At 50.5% G+C, this 15811-nt stretch overlaps 1 protein-coding gene across 1 annotated transcript; it reads left to right on the top strand.

Moving 5' to 3' along the window:
* Positions 1 to 5527: 5527 nt before the first annotated feature.
* LOC142432632 (sialic acid-binding Ig-like lectin 14) lies at positions 5528 to 9370 on the top strand. Its single transcript, XM_075537854.1, has 4 exons — positions 5528 to 5559; positions 5636 to 6024; positions 6233 to 6511; positions 9306 to 9370. Exons 1-4 carry the CDS (start codon positions 5528 to 5530, stop codon positions 9368 to 9370), a joined length of 765 nt encoding a protein of 254 aa, XP_075393969.1.
* Positions 9371 to 15811: the final 6441 nt, after the last annotated feature.

The raw sequence follows: 15811 nt of genomic DNA, 5'->3' as shown, positions 1-15811 counted from the left end.
TGTAACCTATAACTGTGAGATACACCTAATTAGCATGTGACAACTATGGTAAGGATCCAGGGAAGGAACCTTGGTGTTTGTCCAGAAGAACTGGACAGTACCTGCTCTTGGCACTGGGGACCTGGGTGGTTGGAGGATGGACAGGACCTGGGCCATCTATATCCTGAGAGAGAGGTCACTATTAGGACCACTTTGGGTTCCTACTAAATTAGAGCCAAGATACATCTCTCTCTCTCCTCTTCCTGCTCCTGACAGACAGTTTTCCAACATCTCTATTCTGGGACTTCTGTAGTCTGGCTGCCCCATGAATCAGACCTGTAGTCTGCTGGGGTCCCATGAGGGAGGAGCCCACTCACCTTCTCCCGGATGGGGGAAACCTTTTTATCATGATGGTCCATGGTCTACTCCGGTCCGTGGTACTCACTCTCACGTTGAGGCCCAAGGACCACCGACATCACCTGCTAGGTAAAACAAAAAGGATCTTTGGGAGTTCCGCCCCATCGTCAAATGATCCCATGGAGCGATGTGCGCCAATACGTAAGACAAAGAAGACAGAAAGTGGGGTGCGAGGGACTGGTCTCCTTTCCAGGAGAAAGGAGAAGAAAGGAGTCCGGGAGTTTACTCAACAAGGTTTGATAGTACTGCGGCCTGCAAGCCTCTTGTTAAACCTGCACATGCAAATGGGCAACATGTTGATCTTGACTATCCCAAGGCCTCAAGGCCAATACCTCAAAGGGAGTACCAGGTAAGCAAGAGATAAACGGTGGGAATTGCTCCTTAAGGAGAAGACACAGAGGGAGCAGGTGCCCCTGGGGATAGCATCCTTTAACTGCTACCTGAGGAGCCAGGTGCCAGGATGAGGTAGCTTGACATTAGCATTTTGATGGGGGAGTCCCTGTACGCTGGACCTTAGAATATGGTCATCCAGTCGCCGCTCTGGATCGTGGATGGTGAGGGCTCATCACTCCCTAGAACCGGTGAGCCGAGCACCGTGGTCACAAGTGTTGACCACCGGACACATACACTCTCTTCCATGTCCTCAGTTTCCCACAGGATCTCATGTGACTGTTTGGCTCCTGGAGCGGGATAAAGCTCATGTATTAGTCTAGGGATTTTAGAGAAACGAATCCACAGAAACTCATGTATAAGAGTTTTATATAAAGGTTAAATGAGTATCAAGAACACATCCCAACCTACTGCGGCCCAAGCCCACATGTCCAACATTAACCCATATGTCAAACACCAATCCAGAAAATCCTCCATCTCACAAAACACACACTTATGATGCTGACTGCAGGAGGAAAGCCGAGTCAGTGATCGTGTGAGCATCTCAGTGCTGGCAGGGGTCTCCACACGGCTGCTCCAGCTCCCAGGGCTGCATCGGGGTACGTCCATGCGGCTTCCCCTAGGGGATGTCTTGCAGGAAGTGAGCCTTGCCAGCTAAAGCAGGGAACTGGCTAAGGCAGCTGCACCCTGGTCCGACCATCAGAAAGCAAGAGACCCGAGAACTAGAAAGGCAAGGCTCACCAAGCCATTTATCCCTCTGCCTTTCCATTAAATTCACATGTGTTTATTGGCCAAGTTGGCTCAATAAACTAACTACCTCAGCCCGGTTCTTGCTACACGACGATGCTGAAAGAATTCATGGTACAAAAGCACAGCTTTGTCATCCAGGTGAGTTTTAAATGAACAAATGGAAAAGTTTCAGGTTCTAAAGTCTGGAAAGGGCACACGCTATTTCTGGAAAGCATGCCAGGCCTAAGAGAAGCTGTGCGGGGGTTCTCAAGTGGGCACGAAAAGCCACGTGGGAAAGAACACCTACTGGTGGGAACTGGGGAATCCCCGGAGTCCAAGAGGCCAAGAGCATGTGGGCCCTGAGTAGGATCCAAGCAGACTCTGAGAGGACACACACACGAGAGACCCTCCTTGCACATGGCCCTGAAGGAGGGCAGAGTAAAAAGCAGCCTGGGCTATTTAACACCTCTGGCTGGGGAGGGGTAGTTGAAGGTATTGTTTGTCCTCATTGGCTGAGTTCAGGCCCAGCTGTGTGATGTACCTCAGACTGGTGTGCCCAAGCCATTGGTTTTCCCTGGACCTAGGGGGTCCTAGTCTGCGCATGCTCAGTTTGGGTTTCTCCCATAGAGGTCCAAAGGCTGCCTGACTTCTTTCCAGACCCTCTCTGTGGGACTTTACAAGCGGTGGGAAGACAGCTCCCCGTGTCCTTCAATCTAGCTTCCTTTCAGGACCAAGGCAAGGAGCAGCCTGCTCAACATCCCTGTGAGTTTTGTGAGAGGACAGAGACCCTGGGCACAAGGGGTGTGTGTGTGGGTGTGTGTGTATCATGCTCTGAGATCCTATTCCCAGAGGTGCTTGGGGAAGTTGCCCAGCTGACACTGCTTCCTGTTTTGGTGGCAACTGTTACAAGTTGCAAAAGGCCACCTTGACCTCCACCCCTTTTTCGATCCAGATACTTCACAATCTGGGGCGGCCACCATTCTGCAGAGGAACTACAAGGGGAGAACTTTCTCCTCTCAGGAGCTGCCCTGGAACCTGGTCCCTCCTTGCTGAGGAAGCACATGCCATCTCTGGGCACAGATGCCAGGGAAGGATGCCCTGGAAGAGTCAGAGAGGGAGACGTGGTTTGGGATGGATTTAAAGTGATGTTATTCCGGGCTGGAAGGCGGCCAGGAATCCAGCCATCAGCCTCAGTCTTCAAAGCTGGAGAAGCCAGGGGTACGGCATATTGCCTCAGGCCTCACAAAGGAACCATCTCCGGAGTTAGCCCTATGAGACCCATTTCTATGTCCAGACATCAAGAAACGCAAGATAAGCCACTGGTGTTGTTCTGAACCAGGATCTGTGGTGACTCCTTAGGGAGCTGTCAAAACACAGGCAGAGACAGGGGATTCGGGACTCCAGGGGATCTCAGCAGGCAGCAGAAGGAAGGTGGGATGCGCTACAGGCCGGCAGGACCTCCAAGCACAAACGTAGGGAGGGATGAAATTGAAGAGGAAGCCTTCCCTCATGTCACACCAATTCCCCTCTCACCAAAGGCTCCTTTAGGTGGACCCAGTGTTGCCTTCGGCTGCCACACTGACTACAGTTTCTAAGGCAATACCTGGTCCCCTTCCTCCTTGATGTCATCCTCTTTTCCAGGAACTTCCATCTGCACCCCCCCACCCCCTCCCCACCCCCAGAGCTCAGCCCTGGGCCATCCCATGATCCCTGGACCTTTCCTGGTTCTCTCCCAGGGTTGCCCTCCTGTGCCCATTCCTCCCACTACATTATACAGAGCCCTCTCCCTGAGCTCTAAGTCTGCCTGAGTGCCCTCTGGGCAAAGTCAACTTGGGCCCCTTCTCCCTCTCCATCCCACCAGCTGGGCCTCAGGGATCCTTGTGGGGAAGCAGGCCGTGGGGCCAGCTGTTGGGACACCTCACTCTCAAGTTCCCTCCATTGTATCAAAGCAGGTACAGCATCCCAATGAACACCCCGTGCATATGGTTCTTTCACCTTCTCTTGTCCCGAGGAGTCACAAGGGGTCCACATCGACTGGAGGGCAGTGAAAGTGTGGGAAATAAAGAGCTGTATCCTGAGCAGTCCTGAACCGGAACTGCCAAAGCACTACTTCCCTGACACACCCATCGCTGAGAGCAGGGTCTGTGAATTCTCAGGCGGCTGCCACAACTGATCAAACCCAGGAGAGAAGCACGCTGTTGGTGGAGAGTTGGTGCCAGAATCAGTTTTTTAAAAAGTTGTAGGGGGAAAGTGTGGGAAACGGAAAACCAGGAAGACAGTGTATGCAGGCAAACACTCAACACTCAGACGTAAGGGGTCTGGGAAGCCAGGGCTCCCCGTGGAGGGAAGCTTCGCGTTCCTGCGTTGGAGATACATTCCACTCAAATTCTTCTATGGAAAAGTTATTCCCCATGATGTCCCCCTATAATGATGCCCAACTTAAGGTGTTGCTTACAAGCACGTGGTCGCTAACTATACACTTGGAGATCAACTGCTTTAAGACCATCTGCCTGAATGTTATCTGACATCAAAAGCAACCAGACCCTGTTGTCTGTCCCACACTCAATAGGACCCACTGCCTTCTGCTAAGGATAATGGATTGTTCCCCTGGAGAGGAGCTCAAAGACACCCAAGGTCAACCAGCTCAGAGAGGACCAAGGTCGGGCTGCCATCTTGACTCTAGAGCCGTCCATCTTGTTCAGTATGTGCCTTCTTGTCACATGTCTGTTATTCCAGGTTGTCTAGAGAAACACATCCAGAGACACTCATACCACTCCTATGTGTATAAGAATGAGCTTTTGATAAAAGAGCAACTGTAAAAAAAAAAAAGAGGACCTGATGCAAAGGGCTGAAGTGGAGAGGTTTAGGGCAAAGAATGTACAGATGTGCTTTATACAATTGATGTATGTATATGTATGGATTGTGATAAGACTTGTATGAGCCCCTAATAAAATTTTTTTTAAAAAGATCAACTGTGAGGAGCTGATGCCACGGGCTTATGTGGTGAGCAAATATTTGGGGAATGATGAGGGCAATAAATGTACAAATGTGCTTTACACAATGGAGAGATGTATAGAATGTGATAAGGGTTGTATGAGCGCTTAATAAAATGATCCAAAAAAATAAAAAATCACCTGTATATTGAGAAGACATCCCAGCCAAGTCCAGATCAAGTCCATCAGTCCAATATTACCCCATATGTCAGATTCTAGAGCTGCCCATCTTGTTACGTGTGTGCCTTCATGTCCCATGTGTGCCCCTCATGCCACCCCATCCTATTGCCTGTACACCCCAACTTTATGCCCCTCCTGTTACATGTATGGCTCTTGCACAACCCCTTCCTGTTAAATATGTGCTGACCGTGGCCTACATGACCCAGATTATGTAAACTCATGAGATTACTTTATGGCCTTTCTCTGCTCAGACCTGGCTCCTAAGTCATGACTGAGAGGTGAGCGCTTGCATGCTTTACCTTGTCTGATGTCTCCTTAATTTACCTCTCAAATACACAACTGCCCATAGACCCATACAGTATGGGGAGGCTGGTCCCCAACATGAGAAACATGCCTAATTCCCACTGCAGAGTCATGGGCCTGCGGTGGCCGATGCTGATGGTGATGCCTGAAGATGGAGGAGGGCAGGCAGCTCCCACACAGCATCTTGAGAGGGATCCCTCATCTTTCTCTTTGATCTCTGTGCTCTCTCCTTGGTGATCCAACTCTCATTCTTGGGCTTGAAATCACTTGTGTGGTGGTGACCAATCATGTGGTGGTGAAAAGAACCTTCAAGGTCTCAGAGCCAGAATGGCTACACAGACACTCTAGGAGGGGGGGCTAGAAGTCATCTCAGCCTGACCCACCTCCAAGCTTTGATTTACCAGTTCTCCTTCAGTGGTGGCCACAGCCCTCTTTTACCCAAATGCTTCCTGTTGGGCTTCCTCAGCCCCTCCTCACATTGAGGGCATTCACTTCCCCACAGGGAAGGGCTGGGCCCCGCTGCTGTGGACACAAACATGCTGTCCTGGCTGCTGCTTCCCCTGCTGTGGGGGGGGTGAGTGGGCTGAGGGATGAGCCAAGGTTACGGGGGTCCGGGATGGAGCTGTGGTTGATTCTCTGTATCCCTCAGGGTCCCTGCAGGAGGAGAGAGGGTATGAACTGCGCATGCCTCTTTGGATGTCGGTGCAGGAGGGTCTGTGTGTCACGGTTCCCTGCAAGTTCATCTACCCCTGGGAATCTTACTATGATCCTGCCCCACTCAACATCTTCTGGTTTGAGGGCAGGGGTGATATACAATATGCCCATGTGGTGGCCACCAACCATCCAACCCGAGCAGTAAAGGCAGAGACAAGGGGCCGGTTCCAACTCATTGGAGACCCTCTGACCAACAACTGCTCCCTGAGCATCAGAGATGCTAGGAAGATTGACTCAGAGACCTACAGTTTCCGGGTGGAGAGAGGACAGAAGGTGCAATATACCTACCAAAATAGGAGGTTGACACTGCTGGTGACAGGTATGAAGGGGCCCCGGGAGGGGTGCTGGCAGGAGGGAGCTTCAGTGTTGGCAGAGGGAGGTGATGATCCGTGCTCCTGCTCAGGGGGCTGGGTGGTCAGAGGATCCAGGGCCAGCTTGCCTGCTGGGACACTGGCCACTGTCAGAACACTCACTCTGGGTTCCCATGCCACTGGGGCCCAGACTCCTCCCTCTTTTCTCCCCCTCAGACCTGACAGAGAAACCCACCATCCACATTCTGAAACCTCTGGAGTCTGGCCGCCCCGCTAACCTGACCTGCAGCCTGCCAGGGTCCTGTGAGGGGGGCAGACCCCTGGCCTTCTCGTGGGTGGGGGAAGCTCTTAAAGAGACGGACCCTACCACTCACCAGTCCCCAGTGCTCACCTTCACCCCGAGGCCCCAGGACCACGGCACCAACCTCACCTGTCGGGTGAAACAAGAAGGGTCTTCTGTGAGCACGGAGGTGACCATCCTGCTCAATGTCTCCTGTGAGTATTGAGTGGGATGGCTGGCACCCTGTGGGCCGTTGGGTCATGAAGGGCTCACGCCCTGAGATGCTTTTCCTAGAAAAGTTTACAGGAAGTTCCCTCCAACTTCACCCCTTCCAGGTTGGTGACCCATTTGGGAAGGGTGAGATCCAGCCTCCCATCCGGACGGGTTCTAAGGGACCCATAGTGTAATTGAAAGGAAGAAATTAAGAGACAGACAAACGTGGGACATAAAAAGACTTTTCCCCAGTTTTGTCTCTCCCCCGCCCCCCAAATATCTACCAAACATAAGAGGCTGCTTGCCAGCACTTGGTGGGAGATCAGATGGCTTGGAGATAGTCTCCCTGTAGGCATTCAGCCATCCAGAGCAATCAGACACCACTGTCTATCCCACCACAGGTGGAGCTCACTCCCTGCTGTTAAGGGATTCTTTATCATAGAAAGCTTAGACTAAATCAAGTCTCCAGCTCAAGGACAATCAAGGTAAAGCTCCATCTTCAATCTAGCATCCACCCATCTTGTCACATGTGTACCCCAATCCCTAGTCTTCCTGTTCTGTACGCACCCCTAGATTGTTCCCCTCCCATTACTCTACTGCCTTTGCTACAATCCCTTCCTGTGACATAGGTCGTTACCTGAAATCAGGGGCTTGCACGCCCCCCCAAGTATATATAAGCCTTGGTTAGAAATAAATTCTTCCCCCTTGTGCTCTTTTCTGGTTTCTGGATCTCCACGTGGACCAGCAAGTGGGGCTGAGGTGAGCGTGCTACCATAACATGCGTATGAGTCCTTTATTTTACTTTCTAGCACATTCTCTATGACTTTACTGTAATCTTTATGTATTATAGCCATATAATTGCACCTTCCGGACCCATGATTATTTGTTAGGGGCTGGTGCTCACCTCTGCCATGGTTTCAAGAAGTAGGTCTGAGCAGAAAGGGAGATAATGTATTCCCAACATCACCTTATATAGTCTTGGGGCATGCAAACTCCCCACTCTTATTACAGGTAACCACATACCTAACAAACTGGACAGGGTTGTTGGACCCCAACAGGGGTGGCGACCCACAGGTTGAGAACCGCTGCTCTAGTGTGACAGGAACTGGAGGAGGAACCTAACACCAGTGCTGAGGACAAGGAAGGGGAAGCGACAGTCCCCTGAGCAGGGAGAGCAATAGCTATATGTCTGCTCCTGTAGATAAATCTGCCAGCCAGATCGCAATCAGCCATGTGCTTATAAGAGGTTACTTTAAGGCAGCACTGTTTTTTGTTTGTTTTGTTTTGTTTTAAGGCAGCACTGTTATGCGAGGATATTGTGGGGATCAATCTTGGTTATGAGAAAGTGACAGGGACTCATCTCTAGCCCACAATTGTAAAGGCCTCCTTCCACCCAGAAACCTGCCCTGCCAGGCTTCTTAACACATGAGAATATAAAGAATTGGTCCACATACATTCACCTCCCATTCCTGTTCCCCACAGCGAGGATTGCAAAAGACCAACCTGGTCTTCCCCCCTCTCCCCTTGAAGATATACCCCACACAGTGGCCACCTCCGTTCTCCAGAGGAACGACACAGGTAGGAACGAGCTTCTCTCTGCAGCTTCCCTGGAGCCTGGGCCCTGTCTGCTTAGGAAGCAGATGCTATCTCTGAGCAAAGTTCACAGGGAAAGATGAACTTCACAACTTGCTGAGGAAGCTCTCCCTCAGTCCTCAGCTCCTGGGTGGGCACCCCCCCCCCAACCTATTCCCCTCTCACCAAAGTCCCTTTAAGGTGGACCCAGGGCTACCTTCGGCTCCCACACTGCAGTTTCTAATGCAACACCTGCTCCCCTTCTTCTCTGATGTCATCCTCTTTTCCAGAAACTTCAGTGTGTACACACACACCCTCCACCCCACCCGCGGAGCTCAGCCCTGGCCATCCCATGTTGCCCCTACCTTTCCTGGTTCTCTCCCAGAGCTGCCCTCCTGTGCCCATTCCTCCCACTGCATTACCCAGAGCCCTCTCCCTGAGCCCTAAGTCTGCCTGAGTGCCATCTGGGAAAAGCCGACTTAGCCCCGCTTCTCCCTCGCCCTCACCCCAGACAACTCCCCTTCCAGCCAGCCTGTACCCCATCAGTCACTGAGTTTTGCTAACTTCCCTCTCAAATCACGTTCCTCTTCCTCCCCGCTGGGGCCCCAGCAGCTGCTCAGCTCTGTCATCCTCCCCAAGTTGTGGTGACATCCTCTCCCCGCCCCACCTCCCCTGACTCGACCCCTGCCTCGGTCCATGTCTATTGTTTACTGCATTAACCTTCTTCCCCCTCCACGTACTGCGTCCCATCCCAGCCCCAAGCTCTGCGCCTCCGGGTGCGCCCAGTAGGAAGCCCAGTGCTCTCAGCCTGGTCCTGGACGTTCCCAGCACCTGACCCTGCCTCCTTCGCACCTGCCTGGTCTGCAGAGCCAGGTGCTCCCAGCCTCATGGCAGACCTGGGTCCACTCTCTGGGCTGCTCCTTAATACAGAAACGCCCCCTTTCCGATCTAGCTCTGCCCCCTTCTTCCTCCCACTTCCAGGTCTTTGAAGCTCCACCCACTCTCCCCTGTCTCTCCTGTCTCTCCCTGCACTTCAGCCTTGCCCGCTCAGACTTCATACTGGCCCCGCCCACTCTCCGCCCTCGCTCCTGGCCCCGCCCCATAGCTGAGCTCTAGCCCCTCCCCTTACTCTAGTTCCCGCCCCGCTGTGAGGAATCTGCCACTCTCTGGGCCACTTCCTCCTCCCCCCTTGAGGTTCCCTTTCACTCTCACTGGTTCTCCCAGCACCTGAGACCCTGAGCAAGAGGCAGAGTCGCCGCGTGTCCCAGGGGGTCAGCCCGGTCTCCTGAAGGATTGACGTGGTTGACACCAACACCCCCACCTCACCCCGCAATGCTCATCAGGCCCCCGCAGGCAGGCCTCACCGTCCAGGGTGCTGAAGCTGCTTCCTAAGCCGCAGATGTGGAGAAGTTGACCTCAGTGGCTCATCCTCCACCCCACCCCACCCCGCCACACCCCCACACACTGGGCACCCTACCGTTTCTGTGAGGCTCCTGGGCAGAGTGCCTGGTAGGAGAGACACTGGGGGAAGAAATGTGTTGGCTGTGGGCAGGGCAGACGCCTGGAGACAGTCTCTCTCTCCTGCAGAAAGCCCTCCTTCCTGTCCCTGTCTGGAAGAAGGCTCCGGGCCGCTGATCCGCACTGTGGTCCGGGGGATCCTCATGGGGGCTGGCTTCCTCCTCACCTATGGCCTTACCTGGGCCTACTACACCAGGTGAGCATACCTGCCTTTCTCCAGGGGCCACACCCCAAAGCGAGCTCACTGCCATGTGATGCCCAATCCCAGCAATGACCCTCTAAGACAGGGTAGAACTGCCTTTGTGGGTCTGACAGTGCAGCCCTGCGGGGGACCAGCATCCCACAACGGAATGGGTCCAAGGGGCGGTTATGTAATGGAGGGATAAAATTAAAGGGACATTAGAGGCTATAAAAGCCTGCAGGGGCTCGCCTCTAGGACCACCATGACTTCAGAGCCAGGTCAGCGCAGAGAGTGAATATATTAGACTCTAGGTGTGTAGATCCCTCTAATTACAGATAACCACATATATAACAGGAAGGGTATCAGCTAGGGATATACAAGAAGTAGGAACTAGAGCAGTGGTTCTCAGCTTCCTAATGACGTGACCTTTAAGACAGTTCCTCACGTGGTGGTGACCTCCAACCATAACATTACTTTCTCTACTACTTCATAACTGATTTTGCTACTGTTATGAATCGTCCTGGAAATATCTGATATGCACGATGTAGTCTCATTGTCACATAATTAAAGCATAGTGATTCGTCTCAAAAAAACAATATGTAATGATATACTATGAAATATTGATTTCTAATGACAAATCAATGAAATCTGGTCTTGAAGCATGGTGTAGCCTGGGTCACAGTCTTCACACCGGGGACTCACGTATGCGGGCTTATCTGCATGTGGGTGGACCTGCCTGGAGACGGATAGAGGAGTGGTGTCTCAGATCCTAAGACCATTGGAAACATGTGTTTTCTGATGGTCTTAGGAGACCACTGTGAAAAGGTCGTCGATCCCCAAAGAGGTCGCAGCCCACAGCTTGAGAACCGCTGTTCCAGAGTCATACCTGTGACAGGAAGGCATACACGTAACAAGGTAGGCAGACTTTAGCATCAATATGGAGGCCTAACCTCGGTGGTCTCTGAGTTGGCTGGACCTTAAGTATCTTTGGGCTCTCCTTCAGGGGAACAATCCACTATCCTTATCATAAGGGAAGGGGGTCCTACTTAGGGTAGGACAGACAACAGGGTCTGATTGCCTTTGATGGCAAATCAATATTAGACAATTAGCCTTTAAGCAAATGACCTCCAAGTGTATATTATATACTCAGTGACCATGTGTTTGTAAACAGCAGCTTCGGTTTGGCATTATTATGGGGGGACATCGTGGGGAATCGCGTTCCCTTAGGAGAATGTGAGTGGGATGCATCTCCAACGCACAAATGTGAAGACTTCCTACACTTGGCCCTTGGCTTCCCAGACTCCTTAAAAATATGAATGTTGAGTTTGCCGGCATCCACCCTTCCTGTCATTTTCCCACAGCTCTTAGTTGTTCTCCCTGCAGTACAGTTTCATTGTGTATCATCACCACAATCCGTTTCACAACATTGCTTCTCAAACTCATTAGTTCGCCATCATCCCCTAGCCTGCCATGCCATCCGATAATCAATTCAGTTCCTGTCTCTCTAGAGCAGCGGTTCTCAACCTGTGGGTCGCCACCCCTGTTGGAGTCCAACAACCCTTTCACCGGGGTCTCCTAAGACCATTGGAAAACACATATTTCCAATGGTCTTAGGAACTGAGACACCGCTCCTCTCTCCATCTCCGTCCACATGCAGATACGCCCACATAGGAGTCCCCGGTGTGAAGCCTGTTACCCATGATACACCGTGCTTCGAGACAAAACTTCATTTATTTGTCACTAGAAACAAATATTTCACAATATATCATTACATATTGTTACTGTGATTAATCACTATACTTTAATTCTGTTAAATTTGTAACAGTGACATTACATCCTGCCTATCAGATATTTGCAGGACGATACATCACAGGAGCAAAATGACAGTGATGAAGTAGCAATTAAAATAATTTTACAGTTGGGGGGTTACCACCACATGAGGAACTGTCTTAAAGGGTCAGAGGCATTAGGAAGGTGGACAACCGCTGCTCTAGAGCTCCCTGTCCTGGATTTCATCTGCAGAAAATCATACAGAACACCAACAGGAAGCAAACAGACAAACCAACAACCATGACTGGATGAAACGTAGAAAAGCCTCCATGGGAAAGAAATCAGATCTGGGATAGGTCCATCGTTAAAGATAGGAACCAGGTGCATGGCCCCTTGGAAGAATGGCCAGGGGAGGTTGAAGGGAAATGGGGAGCTAATCACGATGAGAGTAAGATTGAAGGAAATGGATTGTGGTGAACACTGTCCAACTGTTCTTGATGTGACTGAACGATTGGATTGTATGACACGTGAACTCTCTGCAAAATAAAACTGTTGGGGGCGGGGGAGGCGGGGAAGACAAGTGGAAAATACCAACAACTGAAACAACTTTAAAATGGGTCAGCAGGGAGAGCAAATTGTATGGTATTACATTTTAACCTAACTACAATTACCATCATGGACCTGACCATGCTCTCCATCTCATAGCAAAGATAGTCACATCCCTGAACTATGGCCAGAGTGCATTTGCTGGAGGCTTAATCCACGTGGGGACCCCGCAAATGGATCTTGGGCTTCTACCGTCCTCCCTAGCAGTATGAAATCACCGGGCGCTCCTCTGGAGAAAGACAGGGATTTCTACTCCTGTGAAGGGTCAACAGTCTTGGAAAAACCGGTTAGGTGTTTCCCAAGGGTCCCAGACGGTCACTATGAGTCAGCATCAACTCAATGGCAGTGCGGTTGGCTTGAGCTTGACTGTCGTCCATAGCCTTTGGCAATCCCGGGGGGATCACAAGGAAAGCTCTGATACCCTCCCCATCCCAACTCTTAGCTGGAGTAGAAAGCCCCATCTTCCTCCGATGAGTGGCTGCTGGCTTCAAATCCAGTTTGTAACCACTAAGCCATCAGCTCACTACTGACCTGGAATTCCTGGTTGGAACTGAGCTGTCCTGCGCAGCCTGGAGTTATATGTAACTTCACCCCCTGGGATCTGGGTTTTCTCGGCAGGTGTGGAAGCTCTCAGGGGAGACGGGCTGACTGAGGCTACTTTCTTCTCAAGACTGGATGGAGCTGTGGATATAGAGCCCAGAGGGAGAGACACGGGGACATCACTGACTCCTTGGAAACACGGGGTTCCACCCACTGCTCCCTTTGACTGCTGCCTGCCCCCCACCCCCGCCTTTGTACTGTCCTCATATGTGCTCCCCAACCACCTCAATTCACTCACGAAGGAATTGCAGGAGTGCCCCTCTGTGGGAAACAGAAAGATTTCTTCCAAGGCGTCTCCCCAAAATAGATGTTAGACTTAGGATACTGCTTGCAACTAATGATAAATGATTGTCAAGTTACCTCCATGAAGGCAGTCAGTTGCCAGACTACTGTCTGGGCCCACCACAGGTAAGTCCTGCTCCCTGCTGTTAAGGACAGTGGGCTACTTCTCCCTAAAAGCTTGTGACCATTAGTCTGGTCCTTGTAGGTGGGGTTTACCCCCTACTGATAATGGTTTCTATGGAGATCCAGAGAACAGGTCAAACCTGCTCAGTGGCATCCAAAGTTAGGCTGCCGTCCTGAATCTAGGATCCGCCCATCTTGTCACATGTATACCCCAAATCCCTCCTCTTCCTATTACCTGTATATCCCTAGATGGTTCCCCTCTCATTGCTGTATAACCTATAGTGCAACCCCTTCCTGTGATGTATGTCATTACCTGTGATTAGTGGGCTTGCACTCCCCCCACAGGTATATAGGCCTGGGTTAGCAATAAAAGATCTCCCTTGGCCTCTGATTGGCTCCCTCTCCTCTCCAGTCCTCTCTCCCCTGTTCCCTTTCCCCTTGTCCTCCTTCCCCTCCCCTTCTCTCCTGCCCTCCTGTCTCCCATTTCCACATGGACCACCAAGCGGGGCTGAGGTGAGCATGCTACTATGAAATGTCTCTGATTCCATTCTTTCAATCTCTCTTTTATCTCTCATGCTCTCTGACTTTATTATTTTATATATATATTTAACTGTACAATTGCACCTATCAAACCTGCGATTAGTTGTGGGGGGCTGGCCTTTCCCCAACACCCTTCAATTGACTCTCCATCTCCAGGACCTGCCTGTCCCTGTGCCCTCCGGACCCCGGCCTCCAGATCTGTGGTTGAAGGAATGTTTGGGGCTTCTCCTATCAACTCCCAAATGTTGCCTTTGTTAGGACTTTGTGGGGGTAGCCAGCCCCCTACAACTAATCACGGGTTCAGAAAGCACAATTGCACGGTTGAGCTATATAAAGATTATAATAAAGTCATAGAGAGTAAGAGCGATAGGAGAGAGAGTGAAATAAAGAAGTCAGACATAATGCATGGTAACATGATCACCTCAGCTCCTCCTGCTGGCACAGGGCAGGAGAGAAAGTGATTTATTGCTAACCAAGGCTTATATCTACTTAGGGGGCATGATTACAGGTAACCACACACATCACAGGTAGGGGCTGTACAATAGGCAATACAAGCAATAGGAGGGGGATAGACCATGGGCATAAGCGTAACAGGAAGGGAATGATCTAGGGGTGTACACATGATAGAAAGGGGAGGGACCAGGGGTATACTTGTGACAAGAAGGGCGGACCACAAGGATTTACATGTGATCTCCTCCCTGGGAAACGGACAAGAGAAAAGTGGGTGAAGGGAGAAGTCAGACAGGGCAAGATATGACAAAATAGTAATTTAAAAATTATCAAGGGTTCATGAGGGAGGGGAAAGCAGGGAGTGAGGGGGAAAATGAGGACCTGATGCCAGGGGCTTAATTGGAGAGCAAATGTTTTGAGAATGATGAAGGCAATGAATGTACAGATGTGATTTACACGATTGATGTATGGATGGATTGTGATAAGAGTTGTATGAGCCCCTAATAAAACGATTTTTAAAAAAGGTTGGATCCAAGATTCATGATGGCGCCTAACCTTGGTCACCCTTGGGTGGGCTTGACCTCCCTGGGTTCTCCTACAGGGACAGACTATACAGTCAGCTTGCTCTAGATGGCCGATAGCCCATAGGGAGAATAACCCCTAACCTACTTTTGCTGACCTCCAAATGAAGTCATTTGCCACATGTAGCAAACAGCTAGGTTTGGCATATATATATGGGGAGACAACTTGGGAGAAATCTTTCTGTTTCCCACAGGATTGGACTTCTGGCTTCCCAAAGTCTCCTGTTAAATGGATACATACAAGACTAATGAAATAAAATTATTATAAAATGTTTCCTTAGAAAAGACGATCGACTAAACATATCACTTTGTATCTATGTGGCACTTTTTAGAGCCATTTTCTGTTCTCTTTTATGTATGTGTGATAGTTAGGGTTTTTGTGTCAACTAGGCTTTATAGGGAACTGTGGGCGGACTTTAATCAGTTCACGTCTTGATTGGAGGGCGGCAAGATAAATGGATTTCCAAGGCCAGTCCCCTTCTTTCTTTCTCCCTGGTGATCAAGACCAGCTTGCTGCTGCTTCAACTAATTCTATGCCTCAACCATGTGCTGCACTACCTGTGGGCCGAGCCAACCCATGGATTTTGTCGTTCCTTTGAGACTTGCTTCGCCACGCTGCTGGTGATTCTTGTTGACATGGGGGCATAGCTGGATCTCAAGAGACCCCATTGGGCCTGCTTCACTACTGTGAGCCAACTCTACTGGGGCAGAATATCTTATCTCTGAATCCAACCAAAGGCAACTAACTGTCATCAAGTCATTTCTGACTCATAACAAACCTATAGGACCAAGTAGAATAGGCCCTGTGGGATTCCAAGACTGGAATTCTTTACAGGTGTAGAAAGTTTCACCTTTCTCCCTCTGAGAGGCTGGTCGTTTTGAATGGCTGACCTTGTGGTTAGCAGCTCCACATGTAACAACTGCACCACCATAACTGGAATTCTAATTCATGAGCATGGTGTATCACAATATTTAAGACTCCTTTAATTTTTCTCAAAAAACATTTCCAAGTCTTTGGTGTAGAGATCCCAACCTTATTCTGTTAGTTTCACTATGAAGAATGTGAATTTGGGTGCTGT

The sequence above is a fragment of the Tenrec ecaudatus genome, chromosome 18 (assembly GCF_050624435.1).
Source record: "Tenrec ecaudatus isolate mTenEca1 chromosome 18, mTenEca1.hap1, whole genome shotgun sequence".
Classification (NCBI taxonomy): Eukaryota; Metazoa; Chordata; class Mammalia; order Afrosoricida; family Tenrecidae; genus Tenrec; species Tenrec ecaudatus.
Note: the sequence above shows the minus strand (reverse complement) of the source record. Positions and strands in the feature narration are given on the sequence as shown.